The sequence below is a fragment of the Penicillium brevicompactum genome (assembly GCF_028827555.1).
Source record: "Penicillium brevicompactum strain IBT 35665 chromosome Unknown utg000005l_segment0_segment0, whole genome shotgun sequence".
NCBI classification, from domain to species: Eukaryota; Fungi; Ascomycota; class Eurotiomycetes; order Eurotiales; family Aspergillaceae; genus Penicillium; species Penicillium brevicompactum.
In genome coordinates, this window is record NW_026623208.1 from 3,656,383 (window position 1) to 3,674,491 (window position 18,109).

At 48.0% G+C, this 18,109-nt stretch overlaps 6 protein-coding genes across 6 annotated transcripts; 4 read left to right on the forward strand and 2 right to left on the reverse strand.

Moving 5' to 3' along the window:
* Nucleotides 1–84: 84 nt before the first annotated feature.
* On the forward strand, nucleotides 85–759 carry N7506_007224 (uncharacterized protein; the record flags this gene model as incomplete). Its single annotated transcript, XM_056956517.1, has 1 exon — nucleotides 85–759. The coding sequence occupies one exon, from the start codon at nucleotides 85–87 to the stop codon at nucleotides 757–759; it is 675 nt and encodes a 224-aa protein (XP_056810851.1).
* Nucleotides 760–2,452: 1,693 nt separating this feature from the next.
* N7506_007225 (GMC family oxidoreductase) lies at nucleotides 2,453–4,397 on the forward strand (the record flags this gene model as incomplete). The annotated part of the gene is made up of 2 exons (XM_056956518.1): nucleotides 2,453–2,695; nucleotides 2,751–4,397. 2 exons carry the CDS (start codon nucleotides 2,453–2,455, stop codon nucleotides 4,395–4,397), a joined length of 1,890 nt encoding a protein of 629 aa, XP_056810852.1.
* A 1,084-nt stretch (nucleotides 4,398–5,481) lies between these two features.
* Nucleotides 5,482–6,639, forward strand: N7506_007226 (hydroxymethylglutaryl-CoA reductase; the record flags this gene model as incomplete). Its single annotated transcript, XM_056956519.1, has 1 exon — nucleotides 5,482–6,639. One exon carries the CDS (start codon nucleotides 5,482–5,484, stop codon nucleotides 6,637–6,639), a length of 1,158 nt encoding a protein of 385 aa, XP_056810853.1.
* Nucleotides 6,640–9,724: 3,085 nt separating this feature from the next.
* Nucleotides 9,725–11,292, forward strand: N7506_007227 (uncharacterized protein; the record flags this gene model as incomplete). Its single annotated transcript, XM_056956520.1, has 2 exons — nucleotides 9,725–10,382; nucleotides 10,466–11,292. 2 exons carry the CDS (start codon nucleotides 9,725–9,727, stop codon nucleotides 11,290–11,292), a joined length of 1,485 nt encoding a protein of 494 aa, XP_056810854.1.
* Nucleotides 11,293–14,541: 3,249 nt separating this feature from the next.
* On the reverse strand, nucleotides 14,542–15,111 carry N7506_007228 (uncharacterized protein; the record flags this gene model as incomplete). Its single annotated transcript, XM_056956521.1, has 1 exon — nucleotides 14,542–15,111. The coding sequence occupies one exon, from the start codon at nucleotides 15,109–15,111 to the stop codon at nucleotides 14,542–14,544; it is 570 nt and encodes a 189-aa protein (XP_056810855.1).
* Nucleotides 15,112–16,434: 1,323 nt separating this feature from the next.
* Nucleotides 16,435–17,463, reverse strand: N7506_007229 (uncharacterized protein; the record flags this gene model as incomplete). The annotated part of the gene is made up of 5 exons (XM_056956522.1): nucleotides 16,435–16,622; nucleotides 16,674–16,838; nucleotides 16,898–17,052; nucleotides 17,104–17,363; nucleotides 17,422–17,463. 5 exons carry the CDS (start codon nucleotides 17,461–17,463, stop codon nucleotides 16,435–16,437), a joined length of 810 nt encoding a protein of 269 aa, XP_056810856.1.
* Between the last annotated feature and the right edge of the window lie 646 nt (nucleotides 17,464–18,109).

The window sequence follows — 18,109 nt, forward strand, 5'->3', positions numbered from 1 at the left end:
CGCGGTAGCATTGACTTTTAGCAACTTACAACCCAATCATCCTTTCCATCTTGCATACAAAAGTCCACCTTTCAGCCTTCCAAGATGTCTCCCGCGGGTCTCAGGCTCCGAACAGGCATGCCGGCAAGTCCCAAAAACCGCAAGATCATGTGGAAGCCCCTCAACCTTGAAGATGAAGATGATGCGCAGGTTATGGCTGATCGCCAAGCCGTTCTCAACCTGGTTCGAGAGATCTATGACCCCTATCTCAAGAGATGCCTCTTGAAAGGCTACGACTGGAAAATGATGTTTGTAGGCCGTTATGCCGAAACAGAGTTTCTTGGAAAAATGCGCGTTTGTTTCGATCAGCTGCCCGAAAGAGTCCGCCAAGCTGGAGACAGAATCCTGGTTGCTAAGATGATCCTTGACGTTCTTAAATTTCATCGCTTCTCGGATCCCAGTTGGCGGGTGCCTTTGGGTTACCCGGTTCCTTTAGCTAACCCGGCTCCTTTAGCTTCCTCGGGTCCTTTGGCTCTCCCGGTTGTGCAGTTCCCGGAGGTGTATTTCCCTGTTGCGGATTCCCCCAGCCCCACAGTTACCGTTAACTCGGCACCGGCGCCCGATACTGCGGGCCTAGACATACTTGCAGATGCGGCCTCGCGAGCGCCTCGATGGATTCCCAGACTTCCACCCCGCATAACCCGTAACTCGAATAGCCACCACTTGGGGTGTATGTGTGGACGTTGTGTTGTTTCTCTTGCTCCGATCAACAAATTTTGAACAATGGATTGTGGGTGAGAGCAATGTGTAAGACTGCAGGCCTGGACCAGATCCAGGATGGAAGAACTGACATCGAATTCTGGATGGATGCGTTTGACAAAGCATTTTTGTGAGTTTTGAGTGATAGTTTGACCCCTACTGACATAGCAAATTTCTCAACAACGTACAAATGTTATTCTGAATCTTCGGAAATGGGCAATTAACTAAATTTAAGTTCCAGCTTACTCTGATTGATATCTCGATTTCCATGAAGCTACGTAGTTCGAGTTGGATTCTAAACATGTGTCCGGTCTCTCATTGTAAAAAGGGAGAAACGAACCAATTTTAGCTTCGTATTTCGAGTGACTGTATGTTAAGAGCTCAGCACCCAGGCATGCTAATCTGGGCACTAGGTCGAAAGACAAACATGACGGAATATCGTGTTCCGCCATCCCTAGATCGCTCGCTATGCATACCAACACCAACTATTACATATCGCAGTAGTAGAACTTTAATTCATATATTTGAATCATTTTCATGTTGTTGTTGTTCTAGTCACACATGGCTTGTAGCTAGCGTACCCGAACAACTTTGCCACCAAACACAAAAGCCGCAATTTTCCCCAACGATGTCAAGTGCATACGTCATGCTTAAGATGGTCACTTCATCAGCGGTATCACCATGAGTGTCCGGGGCAGGATGGGTTATGACACATCAACGTTTTTGGTGGTGGATTTTGAAGAAAGGACTTCCCAGGTGCCCGTCAACGGGCTAACGTAATCAGCGTTGACCTGGAGACATGTGTGCACCTGGGTAGAGAGGGCAGGTCCCATCGACAGTACAAATAGGTCCACTCCCACAGACTGTGGAGACTATGTCATCCTACAATTGAGTTTGACCCACAGTCTGTGGGATCTGTCCCCACACAAATGTCTGCTCAGTTGAAATCCTTCGATCTGCACGCGAGCTTATAATATGGGCCGATCTGCAGCCAATTTTGACAGCTTGACAGCCACGGTAGTGATAAGCATCCTAGCATGCATTGGTGTGCATGATGTCTCACCACTTCCTAGTACTTCCTAGTCCAAGCTTTGTTAGAAGGATTTAATTCGAACAGGGGGCTTCATCGGTACATCGTGCAAGTCGTGCTGTAGCGACATCTCCACTGTTTGAAACGATGAACGTGTTTTTCTAACAGCCTACTGGTGTTAGTGTGGCTGTCATCCAACAAAGCTCCGTCGGGAATGCGGGTTCGGGCCTTCGGGTTATGTCCGGTGGCCCCACACGGGCTGGGGCCCCACTCTCCCGCCATCTGGCGTTGATGGAAATGTTTTTGTTAATCATGAGGTGTGAATGAAGTGTGCATATTGACCAACCAACCCTGTCACTTCCAGATCACCCAGGCCTGAATGGGACTTTTTGATGTTCGCAGCCCAATCAGGCAATCTACAGCACCATACCAAGAGAGTACGTGGACTGAGGGGCCTGGCCTGTCTGCGCAGATTAACTAGTACGAGCGGATGAAGACCAGCGTTCCGCTAGTTTCAGCCCCCAAATACCTCTTCAAACAGTCCAAAGATCTTCTACTTTGACTAGCTGCATCATGGGGGCCAGAAAATAAGTTGGTGTCGAGGCAGCCATCCGGATCTTTTCATAAAGTGATGCTTTCTCCCACCCTTTTCGCCAATTCTATCCATATCAATTCTGTGACACAATGGCCCCCGTCGACACTTCCTCGGTCGCCGATCTGCATGAGCAGTATGATTATATCATTGTTGGAGGCGGCACCTCAGGCTTAGTGGTAGCCAGTCGACTGTCTGAAGATCCGACCGTCAGTGTCCTGGTACTCGAAGCAGGGAGTAATCGTCTCGACGATCCACGAATTGCGGCACCCGGTCTGGCTTCAAGCACTTTCTCAGATCCCGACTTCGACTGGTGTTTCACTAGCCCTCCTCAAGTAACAAGCCCCACAATGTCGAGAAGCTGCAACACAAGCTTACCAACGATCACAGGAGCATCTGAATGGACGGTGTCTCGCCGAGCCTCGTGGCCGAACGCTCGGTGGTTCCTCTGCCATCAACTTGGGCATGGTGATCTACCCCAGTCAGACCGATCTCAACTCGTGGGAAGAGCTGGGGAATGAAGGGTGGAACTGGAACAATCTCTCTCACTATTTGAGAAAGTCGCAGACCTTCACACCTCCCTCCGATGAGATAAGGGAGCAACTTTCGCTCCAATATATTGACCCTGCTATTCAAGGCACCTCTGGCCCACTGCAGGTATCCTTTGGAGATGGACCTTTCCCTTCTTTCAATGCGGCTTGGCCTAAGGTATTTAAGAATCTGAACCACCGAATCACTGGAGATCCAATGTCTGGGTTGGCGAAGGGAGCGTTCTGCAATCCTGGCAGCATTCATCCCACCGAAAGAACGCGCAGTCATGCTGGCGTGACATACTATAATGCCGAGGTCGCCCAAAGAGGCAACTTGCGAGTCATCACCGACGCTCTTGTTGCGAAAATTGTTCTAGAAAGAGATGGTACGAACGATGCGACTGCAACCGGGGTTCAATTCGTCGGTCGCGATAGAACTCAAAGAACCATCGGCGCCAACCACGAAGTCATCCTAGCCGCGGGAGCGCTGAAAACACCCCACATTCTCGAACTATCTGGTGTCGGAGAAAGAGACCTGCTCCAAAGGCATGGGATTGAAGTCGTGGTGGAGAACGAGAATGTCGGCGAGAATCTTCAGGAGCACGGCTTTGTCCCATTCAGTTGGGAGGTAGCAGACGGCCAGTTCACAGCCGAAGCCCTTCGTGATCCCGAGATCGCTGGCGCGGCAATGGAAGCATGGCAGACATCCGGCGCAGGGCCTCTCGGACTGTGTGCCATGCACTCGGCATATGCGGGCCTCCCAGATTTGCAAGACGGCGAGCTCGCATCACTTGTCAAAGAGCACCTCAGCGATCAGAATCTATCGCCGGGCCTTTCTGCACAGTATGATCTCCTCCGCCGGCTCCTAGAAGATGAGAACGAACCTTCGGGCCAATACACACTTGCCCCATTACAGGCTTTGCCGGAGAAAGGACCGAGCATGAAGGGAATCTTCGGAATGACCGAGCCAGAAAATTTCATGAGCATTGTTTCGGTTCTCAATCGCCCCTTCTCCCGCGGTACCGTACATCTCGAGTCCACCGACCCCAAAGCAAACCCGATCTTCGATCCGCGCTTCTTCTCCCATCCGCTGGATATGGAGCTCCACGCTCGTCACGTTCGCTGGTTGGAAACACTCGCTTGGACGGAGCCGATGGCGTCCCTGCTCAAACCCGACGGTCGGCGTTTGCAAAATTCGTCGAAGGAGACAACCCTAGAGGAGGCGCGTGAACTTGTCCGTGACCGCTTCTTAACTCATTACCATGTCGCCGGCTCCACGGCCATGATGCCGCGCGAAAAGGGTGGCGTGGTTGATTCCAACCTGGTGGTGTATGGCACAGCGAATCTGCGTGTGGTGGATGCTGGCATCTTCCCTCTGATTCCCCGTGGAAATATACAGACAACGGTGTATGCGGTTGCGGAGAAGGCGGCGGATATTATTGCCGAGGCGAAAACCCTCAGGTATCAACAAGCAAATCACATTGGCAGTTATTTGTCTCGCATTTAGCCACCCGCGGGATTTTGATAGGAAGCTCGTCCCTTTCTCTTTCTTTTGCTCGCTGCGGGTCCTGCTGTTTTCTGTACTCATCTTCCAAAGTCAAATTATGGACCAAGACACAGCAGGGAAGTGGAGCTTCTTTTGTATCGCAAGTGCTCACCTTTTACCTTTCACTCTACATTTTACGTGAAATTTAAAATAAGATGAAATATTGAGCCACAATCATGGCAGTTGCAATCAGCTCGGACGGTGCTATAGGCTAAAGATTAATGCGTCAGTCGAGGTCGCAAAACAGCAAAGTCGCTTACCTGTCTGGGTCTACTTTTGAATAACGTGGTAACATTGGCATCTTTGCCATTTTATGTGCAGAACACCCCAGAAAGACCAATCGTTAATGCCTGCAATTGGCTACAGATGCAGACGGCATTTAACAACATAAAATATCTATGCTGTCCTCAGATGTCGCTGCTCTGGCTAAGCCTGGAGACTACCTGCCCAGGTGACCGAGTAATCCTCCACTCCTGTATATTCCATGTAGGATAAACCAGATGTAGGGATCACAAAACTAACCATCATGCAGCAAACTATAGATTTGGAGGTTTCGAAATGAGATCAGGCAACTAGCGGTAAGTGGTGGTACATGATGTCAGGATCTGCGGATTTATATATCATGTGAACCCTGGTGTTGTACGGTGTACCTGACTGCGGTGTGGAATTAGTACCTTAGTTTGCCCAGGTGGTAGTGCCTACATTCAACGGTCTAGTAATTATGGAACAGAGTCTTCTATTATAGATAGATTTCACTGCCTGTAGTCATTATCGGAAGACTATGGAACCACAGCAGAGTTAGCTTTTACAAGCATCTGTTTGGCATTTCGAGCACTAGCTCCTTTTGTGTCATGTCCATCCCCAAAGGGGCAAGATGCAGAGGGACGATATAGGAAAGGCAAAATGGCAGCTTGAGTACTGGAGCCTGCCTCGCGTCATAGCAACATGCTCAATTTATAAGCAGTCATATTTCAGCCTTTCCATATATTTGCGAATTGGATACCCGGTAACTCTATTACAGCTGCAGTGATCTTTATTCGAAAATATGTCGGAATTCATTAATCCCACCCCCGAGAAACTGGATTACTTCAAATCAAACCTCAACTACATCGTTGAAGATCAAAACTCAGCTCAAAACGCGAAGATTGAAAATTGCATTGGCTCCGTTAAAGTCCCCGTTGGCATTGCTGGTCCTTTAAAGATCAAAGGCTCTGATGGAACTGACGACATGTTCTATGCCCCATTGGCAACTTGCGAAGCTACTTTAGTAGCAAGCTGCGCACGAGGATGCAAGCTTTTCAATGCCGGTGGCGGTGTTGAGTTCAAAGTTCTTCGGTCAAATATGACGAGAGCACCCGTTTTCTGGTTCGCGAATTCAGAGCATGCAGCAGCCTTCTACGATCTGGTTCCCGGGCTACTTTCCGAATTTCAAAGCATCGCACACACTACTAGCAGGTATGCTCGTCTTGTTAGAATTGAACCTCAGATCTTTGGCAACACTGTTCACATACTTTTTGAATATTCCTGTGGAGATGCTGCTGGTCAGAACATGGTTACATTTGCTACACAGGAAGTGTGCGATCGCTTTGCGCGGTCCGAGACAGCTCTGTCCATGAAGCTTGAAAGGGTCACTGTTGAGGGCCAGCGAACTTCTGAAAAGAGTTTGTCATGGGCAAATATTTTGAATTCGCGTGGTGTCGCTGTCACTGCGTGGGGAATCGTCACCCCTGACGCTTGCCAAGATATACTGGGTACCTCCACCTGGGACTTATATCAAGGCATTCAAAACAGCAAAGATGCAGCCATAAGAAACGGCCAACTCGGTTACAATCTAAATCAAGCCAATGTCGTGGCAGCTATGTTCATTGCATGCGGGCAAGATGCTGCAAGTGTGTCAGAGTCCTCGTGGAGTCACTTGATTGCGGAGTTTGATCGGGAGACTGATAATCTTCGACTCTCTACATATCTTCCCAGTCTTCCTGTGGGAACTGTTGGCGGTGGATCAGGCCTTGATACTCAGAGAGAAGCACTAGGAATCTTGAAATGCACTGGCGCAGGGTCCAAAGGTCGATTGGCAGGTCTTATTGCATCATTCGCCCTTGCTCTCGACGTGAGCACAGGTGCAGCAGTTACGAATAACACTTTCGCGGCCAGTCATCGGAAATTTGGCAGGTCAGGGGATAGCACCAAAGCGAAGCTTTGATAAAGACACAGAGTTTCCAATCTCGTGATGTCCACGGATAGTGCGGATGTCGCGGCAATGAGGGACTTACCGTTGGGAGGTCAGATGACCCACTTTGGCTAGATAGCTCTCTCTCTCTCTGTCTCTCTCTCTCTCCCTCCCTCCCTCTCTCCCCCTTCTTTTCCCCGGTCGGTCTTTTTGCTTCGCAGCTAGAATGTACTGTTTTGAAGCGATTTGTGATTCTCCGTAGATCAGCCTGTTACCAGCGTGGTTGCATTGGGTGGAACGCTTAGAGATAACAGCAGCGTTCTTCCACGGTTTCACTCGCAAATTTGAGATGAGATCCGTGGTACGTAAATCACTCCCCGCCGATGAAGATAATACATCATCCATGGATGAGCCCTCCAAAAGATATCGATATTTTCCTGGCACAGTAGAGTGTCCTTGGTACGCCTCCAGCATCCATCATTTGGCAGGCTGTGGGGCAATTTGTGGGATTTATCTTTTGATTTCATCACAGATTGTTTTTTGAACGTTTCCTTAAGGATCAACTTGTTCGAACTCGCCGAGCTTGGCGATTTTATCGAGTTTACCGCACTCCCCGAAATCACTGAGTTCACCGAATCGGTCCTCGCGGGTAAGGTCACTGAAATGCGCTTGGACAATGTATGATTTTCAATTGGACGCGAAGAAGAGTTATCTTTCTGTTACTAGGCTAACGGAAACGCACGGGAGATCGGCCTAGATGTGGAGGATTTGACCGAAAATGGCGATGCTCAATCTATATTTACCTCTGGCTCTCCCCATGCTTTTCACTGTGTACCTTTCGTAAGCCAGATCTGAGCTCGTGCAAATTCACTCAGTAGATAGCTTAGATATTCCCTAACCTATTCTATCTTCTTTTTGAACGGATTACTGAGGCTGCTCGATGTAATTAATGTACTTCATCGCCTCGTGGTTCCATCTGGGTGGTAGGGCGACAAGTGTACGGAGTAGCCCTGGGGGCTTTTACCTTGTTGAGTGGACTTCCCCGGTGATGTAAATTGTATTCAAGACTTAAAATCTGTACTGCATTATTCACATTGATTTTTTGAATGCCTTCACTTTAATAGAAATGCTTTTGAAATTTTTCAGTTTTCATTTTCTGTCGTATTTTTGAATTGATGATTAGTCTGCATTTGTCTTCCCAACCATCGCCCATGAGTTGACGGATCGGGCCCGCGGCTATAAAAGCCAAGGTTGAGCCTTGCCTTCCAATCTTTCATCTCCCTTCCTCTTCGCCTCCTTCCACTCTAGTTGCTTCCCAAGGCTAGATCTTCTACTTTGCCCAACCTTGAAACTTGTCATCATGGATGACCCCAGTGAGTCCCCATACATCCTTGCCTAGCGTTCCAGCTTCATGATCTACGGCTCTGGCTTGCATATCTCAAAGGAACTATGCATGTGTCGCAGACTCTGATTTAAGCTCGCGCCTGGTTCTACGTTTCCCATTTTGCATCGGGCGCGGCACTCGCATCTGTCAAACCTCACCTGTGGACTGAAACTAGACTGCTAGACCATGAGCTGTATCTAACAGACTTACAGATACTGGTCCTCCGAGCGCAGGCTGCAAGATGTCACCTGAGCAAAACTAGCTTTCGCGCGAGCCGAGCATCCCATCATCCGGAGAGAGCAATCCTTCGCCCAAGAATTCGATCTCGAAGAACACTCAAAGCGATCGCCCAGCCTTTCACGACATTGTGCCTAGATACCCCGACAGGGCCGATTCTAAGACTATGGATGAATTCCTCGAAAAGCTGCGTATCTGGAAAGCCAATCACCTCGTACGATGCGACGAGAGATACTGGTTCCCATACTTTGAAGAAACATACTTCTGGCCTCTTGATACGCCAAGAAGCAGGACGCCCATTCAAGCGAGCTTGGCATCCATACTCAACACTGGCACGCGTTTGCCTACCGCTGGCATGACGATGAGCCGACATGGGGCAGATACTCACGTCCAAATCCTCCCATCCAGCCTTTGAAAGACGAAAGCATCTTGGAGCCGTGATATACCTACTACGACCAGCTGGTGTCCGAAAAGGAGGATTTGTTTGACCGTTGGATTACCGAGAGCATGCGAGACATGGGTCTTGATCCGGACAACTTGACCGACGATGAGGGTGCGTGATCGGTGCTTACTTTGGGGCTCACCAAATTCTTCGCCCTTCGCTTTTTGACTTCAGGATGGGATGAGACATTACCTGGCTGACCAGAGGCTCTGAGATCTTTTTCGTGCCCTCTTGAGTTTCCTATCTCGTACAATGCAATGAATTTTGAGCAATGATGCCTTCGATATAATATCAGCAACGCTGTAGAGCGACAACTGCAACACTCCAGCCATTCACTCAGCTGCTCCGTAAAGGCTGGTGTTCCATTCAGAAACAAAAATATCCAATTGTATCAATCAATCATGACGGTGTTTCGAAAGCACATGTCGTAATTATCATTTCGAGATGTAAGTCTTAACATCATAGCTACTCATTTTGACTGATGTGGACAAAGGGCTATCATGCCTGGCAGGATAAAATGGTTTGGATTGTTCAATAACAATTTATGAAAAAGAAAAAAAGAGAAAGAGAGAAGGACAAAATGTCAGGACCTTCGAGTTGACATCTATGCCTTAGGCCGGAAAGACACCCCACGCAGTCCCACTTCCCGCCCCACTCTCCACCCCACATGCTCATCCCCACAGAACTCAGGTACCGCGTACTCCGTTCCTCGTAGTTCAATAGTAACGCATATGTATAGCAACTTATGAGATGAGCTCATACTTCTCCCTTGGCAATCGAAGCTCTCATGTCAAGAGGCTACATGCTATCACTGATATTCTCTCGCTTATACATCCACCTTGCTTTACATCCATCAAGGGTAAGTCTCACTGATGTCAAGGGCCAAGAAGATGTAGCGGTGAGGCCTGAGGCACCCAAGGCTCATGTGCGACCAACAACAGACACTAGGCATGGTCTCGCCTGCATCTTGCTCCTATCAGGACTATGCCACCTACAAAAAGCGGGTAGAATTTATCTAGGATCCTTCTCATGTGATCAAAATCTACCTCGAATCAATGGACATCAACACGCCTCTAGATCTTGTACACTTGGCGCAGAGCCAGCTTTGGGTCGACAAGGTGAATGAAACCCATAGGACAGGCCGTCTTTGCCCCTGGGTGTCGACTTTCCATCCAGATAAGCTTCCCTGTGTGCTCGATGGCACCTTCCATCATGGCGCATTCAACGCTGGCGTGAAGATGGTATTCAGCGACAGCACGGCCTGGATGGTTCGCTTCCCTCGTTTTGGGAAGGTCTGTGAAGACTATCTGGACGAGAAGGTTGCTATGGAGGTGTCAGCCCTCAATCTCATCCGCGAAACGACTACAATCCCAGTTCCAATAGTCCGAGCTTGGGGTATGGCGGACAGCAACATCCTCGGTCTAGGTCCATTTATCATGATGGACTTCATAGAAGGTGTCAGCCTTAGCAGCATCATCGAGGACCCCAACGCCAATCCCCCAAGCAGAGTTATTAGAGAGGATATCAGCGATAGCGATATAGAAATGATATACAAGCAGATGGCAAACTTCCTGCTTCAACTTTTCAAACTCGATTTTGACCGAATCGGCAGCCTGCCATCGCCAGAGACTGGAAATTCGAACCCTAAACTACCCCGGCCTTTGACATTCAAGGCAGAAACTATACTTCAAGATGGTGGAGTTGATACATTCGGTATGAATTTTCACGCTCCACTCCCCTTTTTGCCCCTATTGCTCTCGTGGGGTGAGTGTCCCGACTAAGCAATTGACATCCAGGCGACCGATCAAAAGGGTTTACTACAACAACCGAATATTTCCAATATGTTGTTGGACAAGACTGGAAGCAGTTCGTTGATCAACCAAACTCGATTGTCGGATTTCACGATGCCCAAAACAAATATCTCTTATTCAAAGTGCTACAGAGTGTGATACCTCAATTCGTCAACCCAAATTATGACAGTTGCAAATTCAAATTTATCTGCGACGACCTTGGTTTGGCAAACCTGATTGTCCGTGGGACGGAAGATCTCACTGTGGTTGGAGTGGTGGACCTTGAGTGGTCATATACTGGACCCGCCCAGCTGATTGGCTCAGCGCCATGGTGGCTTCTCCAAGACAGACCCGTCAATAATGAGTGGGATTGTGACGGCGAAGAGCTTCCAAAACTTGCGTCTCGGTACTCTCGATACTTGGAAATTTACATCCGCATCTTGGAGGAAGAAGAGTCAAAGATGCAAGGGCACGAAGACAAGGAGCTCTCCAGTTTAGTCAAGTGGTCGAAGGCCACTGGAGCTATGTGGTTGCATATGATTCTCTCTTCTGGTTTTAATGATCATTTCAACTTCCCCTTCACGCAGCTGCGTGCACATATAGGAGCGGCTGAGTGGGCAAGGCGCGAGATGGAGTTTGACGTCCCTGATATTGTTGAGGAACTTGCGACGCGGAAGGTGAAAGAGATGAATATGTATGAAGAAGTCTTGGAAGAAATGGAAAAGAGCAAGGCACTTGTGGACAGTGGAGATATGACAAAGGAGGAGCTTATTGCTAATTACAAGCAAATTCAGGCAGGAAAGATAGGCTGTAAGGCTCAACATGGAGCATGAATTAACGTGACAGCTTCCAAGGGTTGAAATCGATGTTCCGCAAGGGACCTCGGGAGTTGATAGTTCATACCGCGCAGATTCAGAAGCTTGTAAATGGTAGAGCGCATGGGGGCTTGAATTTCATATATTACAGGATAGGAAAGAAGAAGATATGTGAATTTTCGCGGTCTTGATTGAGCCCAACAAGGGTTCAAAATATGGGCATTTGGCTTCCTACAATTATCTCACCCAGCAATTCATGGATAAGGTAAGTAGCTCTCGATCAACTGGCCAATTGGGAGTTTAGACGTGCGTGTCATTTGTATAAGCCTCTGTGGCACGGTAGAGGAAATTTCAAAGCATCTTAAATGGACAGATTCGGAAACATAATGTGTTCTAACTTCAGAGTTATTACATACGACCACAGGGTGTGGAGAACAGGGCTTCCCGTCCGCTCAGCCGTACTTAAGCCACACGCCGGTGAGTTAGTAGTTGGGTGGGTGACCACCAGCGAATCCTCTCTGTTGTATGTTTTTGTTTTTGTTTGGGTTTCGCCTTTTTCTTTTAGCAGGCATACAGTAAGAAAATCTGCCGACGTCTTCCTAAATAGAACGTCCGTTGGCCCTTGGTACCAAGCATGCTATTCTGTGCCTCCTATTTTTATCCACCTTTGTGTAACTCGCGACAACGTGTTCTCGCATTCGTCCAACTCGACCCAAGGTCCGTCTGGAGTCTCCACTTGGCCTGCCTCAGCAAACCCACCATCCGGAGTCGGTACTCTTTCCCGAAAACTGTTGATAAACAACCCAGTGGAAAACATCCGCCATCTATCCCATATAAGCATACCACATCGTCGATAACGCAGGATGTTATTCATTCCGCGCCAGTTGGGCCCACTTCGCAAAACCTGAGAGCGCAGGAATCTAAATAACCCTATATGTCCCGAGGAAGTTGCCCAGTAGGTCGGAAGCAAACACCATCGATTTGTCGCTGAATTTCGAGTAGGCACTGGTGGTGGACTCCAGATTGAATATTGAGTCTCAAGCAATCGGGGAAGTTCAAATGAAGAGAAGAATGGGATAGGCGTTTCTGCAGATAGTTCCCACGATAAAGTGGATCTATGCTCCGGTTGAAGCTTTTCTCCAGGAAATACTGAAGGGGGCAAGCTTTCAAATCCTCCAGCGCAACGGCAACAGTCCAGATGATCTCTTTCATGAAAGGATTGAAAGTATCTGAATTGGGATATAAGTCAAGGGCCTGGATCGATTCATTTGGCCAACTCCACTTGCTATGAATGGAGGAGTTTCCAGCGTTGTAAAAGGGTGAGAATCGGTTGTCCACGGATTTTCGAAGGTCTGAGTAACATCGAAGGTGCCAAAGGGCCCAACAAACACGGTATTCTTCTATACACGAAAAAGGCCGATTTGCCTGCTGCGCATGAAGAGGCGAGGCCTCTACGGCACATGAGAATTCTCGTTGCAGCTTTGCAAGGCAGACACAGGCTAGCCGCTGGATCTGGGCAGCAATGTGAAGAATGCGACAAGCGACCTGTGGACTGTGAAATCTTTGCGGTGAATCAAGCTCGTGAACCTCAGCAGCGAGTTGCTTAAATCCATCCAGAGTGGCGCAATGAATAGAGGGGCTGTGAAGGATAACGATGTTGGAGACCAGCGATTTGATTTCAGGCTGAGAAGCTATGGGGTGGGATGCTGAAATCGCCTGCATTATTGCAGGGGAGTTAGCTTGCAAGACTGCCCTGGCTGGTCGGGATACTGATGTTAAGCTTTCCACGCCCACAAAGTCAGCCGTGTCCTCGAGGATCTGACAGATGAGCTCGACCGGAAGCTGCAAAAAGGGATCCATGACATTGAGAATATTGATTGGTTTGTCTGGGAGGGCGGGGAGATGGGAGGAAGAGAGTAAAAAAGAAACATATCATCCCCGGGGCCGGGAAGTCCTTGAGCCGATTTTTCAGGCGGGGAGGGGCGGGGGCCGGAATCTAGCACGCCCCACTGTGGGTCGCAGCGCCGGGGACAAACATGAACTTTAGCCTGCAAGTCTGAAGACAACAAAGGCTTTCAAAATCCAAGCTGCATTTTCAACTCCCCTCTGAATCTGCTGCTAGGCCGAGAAAGCGACAGATTAACCACGCCCACGACAACGACTAGAACCGGGCTCAGCGTCTCCATTCGAACCGCCAGCAAGGTATACTACATCGAATCATCCAGTGTCCCCCGGGGGCCATTTGCACCGCTTGCCTCGGATCGTGGGATGTCCCCCGCCGACTTTACCATATTCAGTACTGACGAATACCTGTGCATTTCACTGAAAGGGGGTCAGCATTTGTGATGCTCCACTGGTGATATGCTCGATTTCAAACCCAAACCCGAGGCAGCTGGAACCTGTGCTTGTGTGATGGTCCATTCGGGTGATCTCTGAAACGGACTTGCAAGTGCCAATAGTCTCACTAAAGATAATCTTGAAGATTTCGATAAGGAGACTTGGGGCTGGATAGGTTGTTCGTCTCTTGAGGCGAAACAAAAGATCTTCTTTAGCAAAGTCGGCCTTCCCATGCCGGCGGTTGTTGACAATTTCGTCTGCGGTCCTCAGGTCTCTGGCACGAAAGGACCCACCGATGGAACAAAATTCGGTGATCTCGATCCGTGTCGTCTCAAGTCTTACTGCAGCATCTAGGGTTAGTATGGAATCACTGATGACTTCTACACTATCACAAATTCTTCGGCTGACGCACCAGGGACGGCAATAAATAGCACCGAAGGCTGTATATCTTAATGTGGTACTGACATTGTCAATGATCACCAAAGACCTGATCGGTTGATGTATCTTGAGGCATGAGGACCGTGACTGCCTTAACATGAATGTCACGAGCTTTGACACAGCAGTCTATACCCATCTCTACTCAAGTCACGCAGTCTGCTCATTGGGCAAATTTTGGTTTTATTTAACAAAGTCATGATGTTCGCCTAATCTCGATGTCTCGACTCTATATTCTGATCAAAACCAAGCTCGTCAACTCAATTCCGGGGCCTCTTGGGGGCATTCTCATTTAAAATTGGCATCAACTGGTGGCTTTTCGTGCTTCCTGTCCTCACTCTTCTCTTCCAGATCATCCGATGTTAGCTTATCCTTATTCAACGGCTCAGTCTGCTGGACTTCTCCGCTTTGGACCTGGCCATCTGTGGGCTCATCGTCTTCCGACCTCTCGCTCTCCTCATCCGGATCACCTTGAACCGTCTCACCCCCTTCCGATTACTGAGCATTCCGTTTCTTCCGCTCTGCCCGAAGCTGTTGCCATTCTTCCTGGCTCCGCCCTTGCTCTTCTACGCGTTTGCCAAAGACATAACACGGCGGATATCTCAAGTCTGAAAACAGCGGCAGTTCTCCTTTGTCGAGCTTCCTCATCTCTGTGTAGGATGCAGATGCGAATGCTTCAATACGCGGATCTTTCCGCATGATATATACACCCCCTCTGCGACTGGCGTAATGAATTGGCTGTTGCAAGCTCTCCTTTATCTGGAGTCGCACATTTTGATCGCAATCAGCGCGGAAGATATCGTAACAGATATACACATAGTCCGGCGAGCCGAGCATCTGAATTATATTCAGACTTATCTCAAATTCGGCATTTGGTTTCCCAACTTCTTCAAATGCGGCGCGGCTGACTCTCTCGGCAAGTTTCTCTGCCCACGGTATGACATCTGCAGAGCGTCGGGACTTGTCAGGTTTGTATTTAGTCTTAAGTACAATTCGCAGGGTGAGGTCGTTTTCCAATGCCATGCGAGTTCCGGGGTCGGGAATTTGAACCTTCTGGTCCGTCATGGTGGGGTTCGTGTGGGCGTGACAGATGAGAGACGAGAGGTTTGCACACTGCATACGGAGTACGCGGCTACTGATCTGCCCCCGCCTATGTGCGACAAGACTGTTTATCTGACAATCAGGTGACCTAATGTCGCAGGAGTTCTGGCTGGTTTGTCTTTCGATGGTCGGTCCAGTACTGGTTTGAATATTGACAGTTCACTTGAGTCGAAATTTTTTTTGAATGTCAAGACTGAAGTCCGTTGTGTGGTGTAGAAGGCAGATTGAAAGGCAAGTTAAAATCAGCTTGCCACTGCCGGGAAGAAATAAAGGGGGCCAGGAGTGCGGGGTCCTTTGCTAGTTGAATGACCAAAAGGAATGCGCCTAACTGGCGCTCAATCCTATTATGTACCCCTCTATTCCCTGCGAAGACTCTATATAGTAATCACGAAAACTTTACAAACGACCTCATAGCTGGGCGATAACTTAACTTAGTATTTCACCTTGAGAGGACTAGACTAGACATCTAATTTAAAACCTTGGAACCAGCAAATCATCCTCGTTCATATATTTTTACTCGAAAATTTTCGTGTTTCAAATAAAAATAGCTTGGCTTGATTTTGGCGCCAACGTTGTTTACACTACCACTGATTTACTCCGTATTCAGCGACCTCCAGGGCTGTTCTTCCGGTGTAAGCGGTTAGAGACAAACATACCGGGCGCAGTACATAGGGTCCTAAGAGTGTTTACCCACTGCCCCACTTCCATGGCCCTAACAACGAACCCATGTTTTCCCCCTCTTCTTTTTTTCTATCTTCCTACACTGACATGGTGCCAGAAATTAGCCCATTCAAAAGGCCAAAGGTAAACCTAGGAACCTTCCCCAGACGAACGTAGAGTTTTCATATATGCTGTTTTTCAGAGATATGAAGGATACTTGAATTGCCAAACTACAAGTTCGCGAGCTAAAACTGCCAAAACTAGCCACTGTGGCGCACATGATGTGTGGCGCGGTTTCCCCATCACAGTATCTGTTTTAATATGTGATTATCTATCTTATTTATACAAAATGTCAAATATATTGATAACAGTCTATTCTTCTCCTTTGAATTTGGATTACCTACCCAGAACCCCAGCAGGAGGAGTTCAACAGGGTTTGTAATTTAATCCACAAAGAAATGGAAACGGCCAGTAAAGCATGTGTACTTGCGACTATGTAGCAACCATGATGACGTTAGGTGTCTTCAGGTATCTGAAAAAGGAAAGGTTCAGAGATACACGACCATCTGGTGAACTACTAGTACTTCTTTGAGTCCGTCATGCTCCATACACGTTCCGACACCCAATTTACATCCATCGCTTGGTCCCATTATGGCTCAAGAACGAGCCGCTATACCCACCGGCGAGTGAAGATCGATGTATCGCAGCCAGGACGTTCTTTGCGGCTTCCTCGGGTGACATGGGCCTGTACCCAGGAGCGTATTGCTCAAACTTCGGTCCATATTTCTCGAGTTGGGCCATATCATCGCTGGTCACTGCTAAACTGTTAAATCTCAGTCTTTATTTGCTGCAGTTGTTTAACTCACAGGTAGTCCCTGGTTCTGTAGTATCGATTCGACCTGGGCAAATCGATGCAAAGAGAATTCCTTGGTGTGCATATGCAGCGGCGAATTTCGCTGTCAATGTTGCGAGGGCTGCTTTGCTCACAGCATAAGGAGCTGCAATAGGCAGTTGGATCTCGTTAATAAAGTCTAGCAGATGGTTGATTAGTCATTGTCCTATTGGTTAGAACATTTGGTCTGAGACTGACCGATATCTCCCATGCCACTGGAAATCGAGATGACCTTCTTGAGCTCTCCTTGCTTGACAAATGGCAGGAATGTGTTGATAACCCCGAAAGTACCAAAAACATTCACCTCGATACTCCTGTAGGTGTCATCAATGGCAGCTTGCATATCACTCTCACTGTGGATATTAGCTGCTAGACTCTCAAAGCTTAGAGGTGTCTTTGCCTACAAGTCTTCGAGTGATTTCAGCTCGGTCGTATGGCTCACATAACCAGCATTGTTGATGATTATATCGATACCCTTACCCTTGAGGAACTCTCCGGCGATTTCTGCGGCGCGACTTAGAGCAGACTGGTTGGTTATGTCTGCTTCGAGGATAAGTGCATTGAATCCATCGGATTTCATGCGCTGTTGCACCGCAACCTTGCTTCTGGCAAGGCCGATTACGGTGGTTCCTGGGGTTCTAGCTAGTGTTCTCATCAAAGCATACTGGAATGGCGGTGTTAAGTTAGTATCGTTTCATATTTTTCGGACGGTATGGGCTTACACCGAGACCTCGCCCCACACCAGTGATTAGATAGACGGGCATGATTAGCTATGAACTGGTTCCAATGTTGTTTTGAGGGATCGCGATTCTTCGGTGTTGAGACAATTTTTTGATTCTGCTGATCTGTGGCTTTCGATGCTCTTATACTAATCATATATTGCTAAATATCCTCGAAATTCCATTTGTCATCTAACATCACCACAGATATGATTCATAATCGATGATGATAAACTTGTTCAGGTGCCAAAGGTGGATGCAGTACAGACTTCAAGATTAGCACGGAACTCCGGGTGCCGACATCGAGGAGTGCATCTCTTGGCAGACCTCAACATGATGAATATGACCGCTCGTATATGGCTAAATGAAGAACATATGGCGAAGCAGATCTTCTGTCTGCGCAGAATCTTTCGGCATTTAGGTTTGATCACACAGAACTTGCGATGCGGAACTCGGGGTTCCGCTCCAACGTCACAATATCGCAATCTAGAGGAAACAACCTGCTTGGAAATCAGACAGCTTGTTACTATCACTGATTAGAAATAAATAGCCCCTAAAAGTTACTTTCTTACTAATTATAGACACTTTTACAACCAGCTTTAGAAAAAGAACTGCGTATAAATATAAAGCTATCAATCCTGAGTCTGGCCTTTGAAAGGCTCAACTTTTGTTTTTCTCAGAGCCATCAATC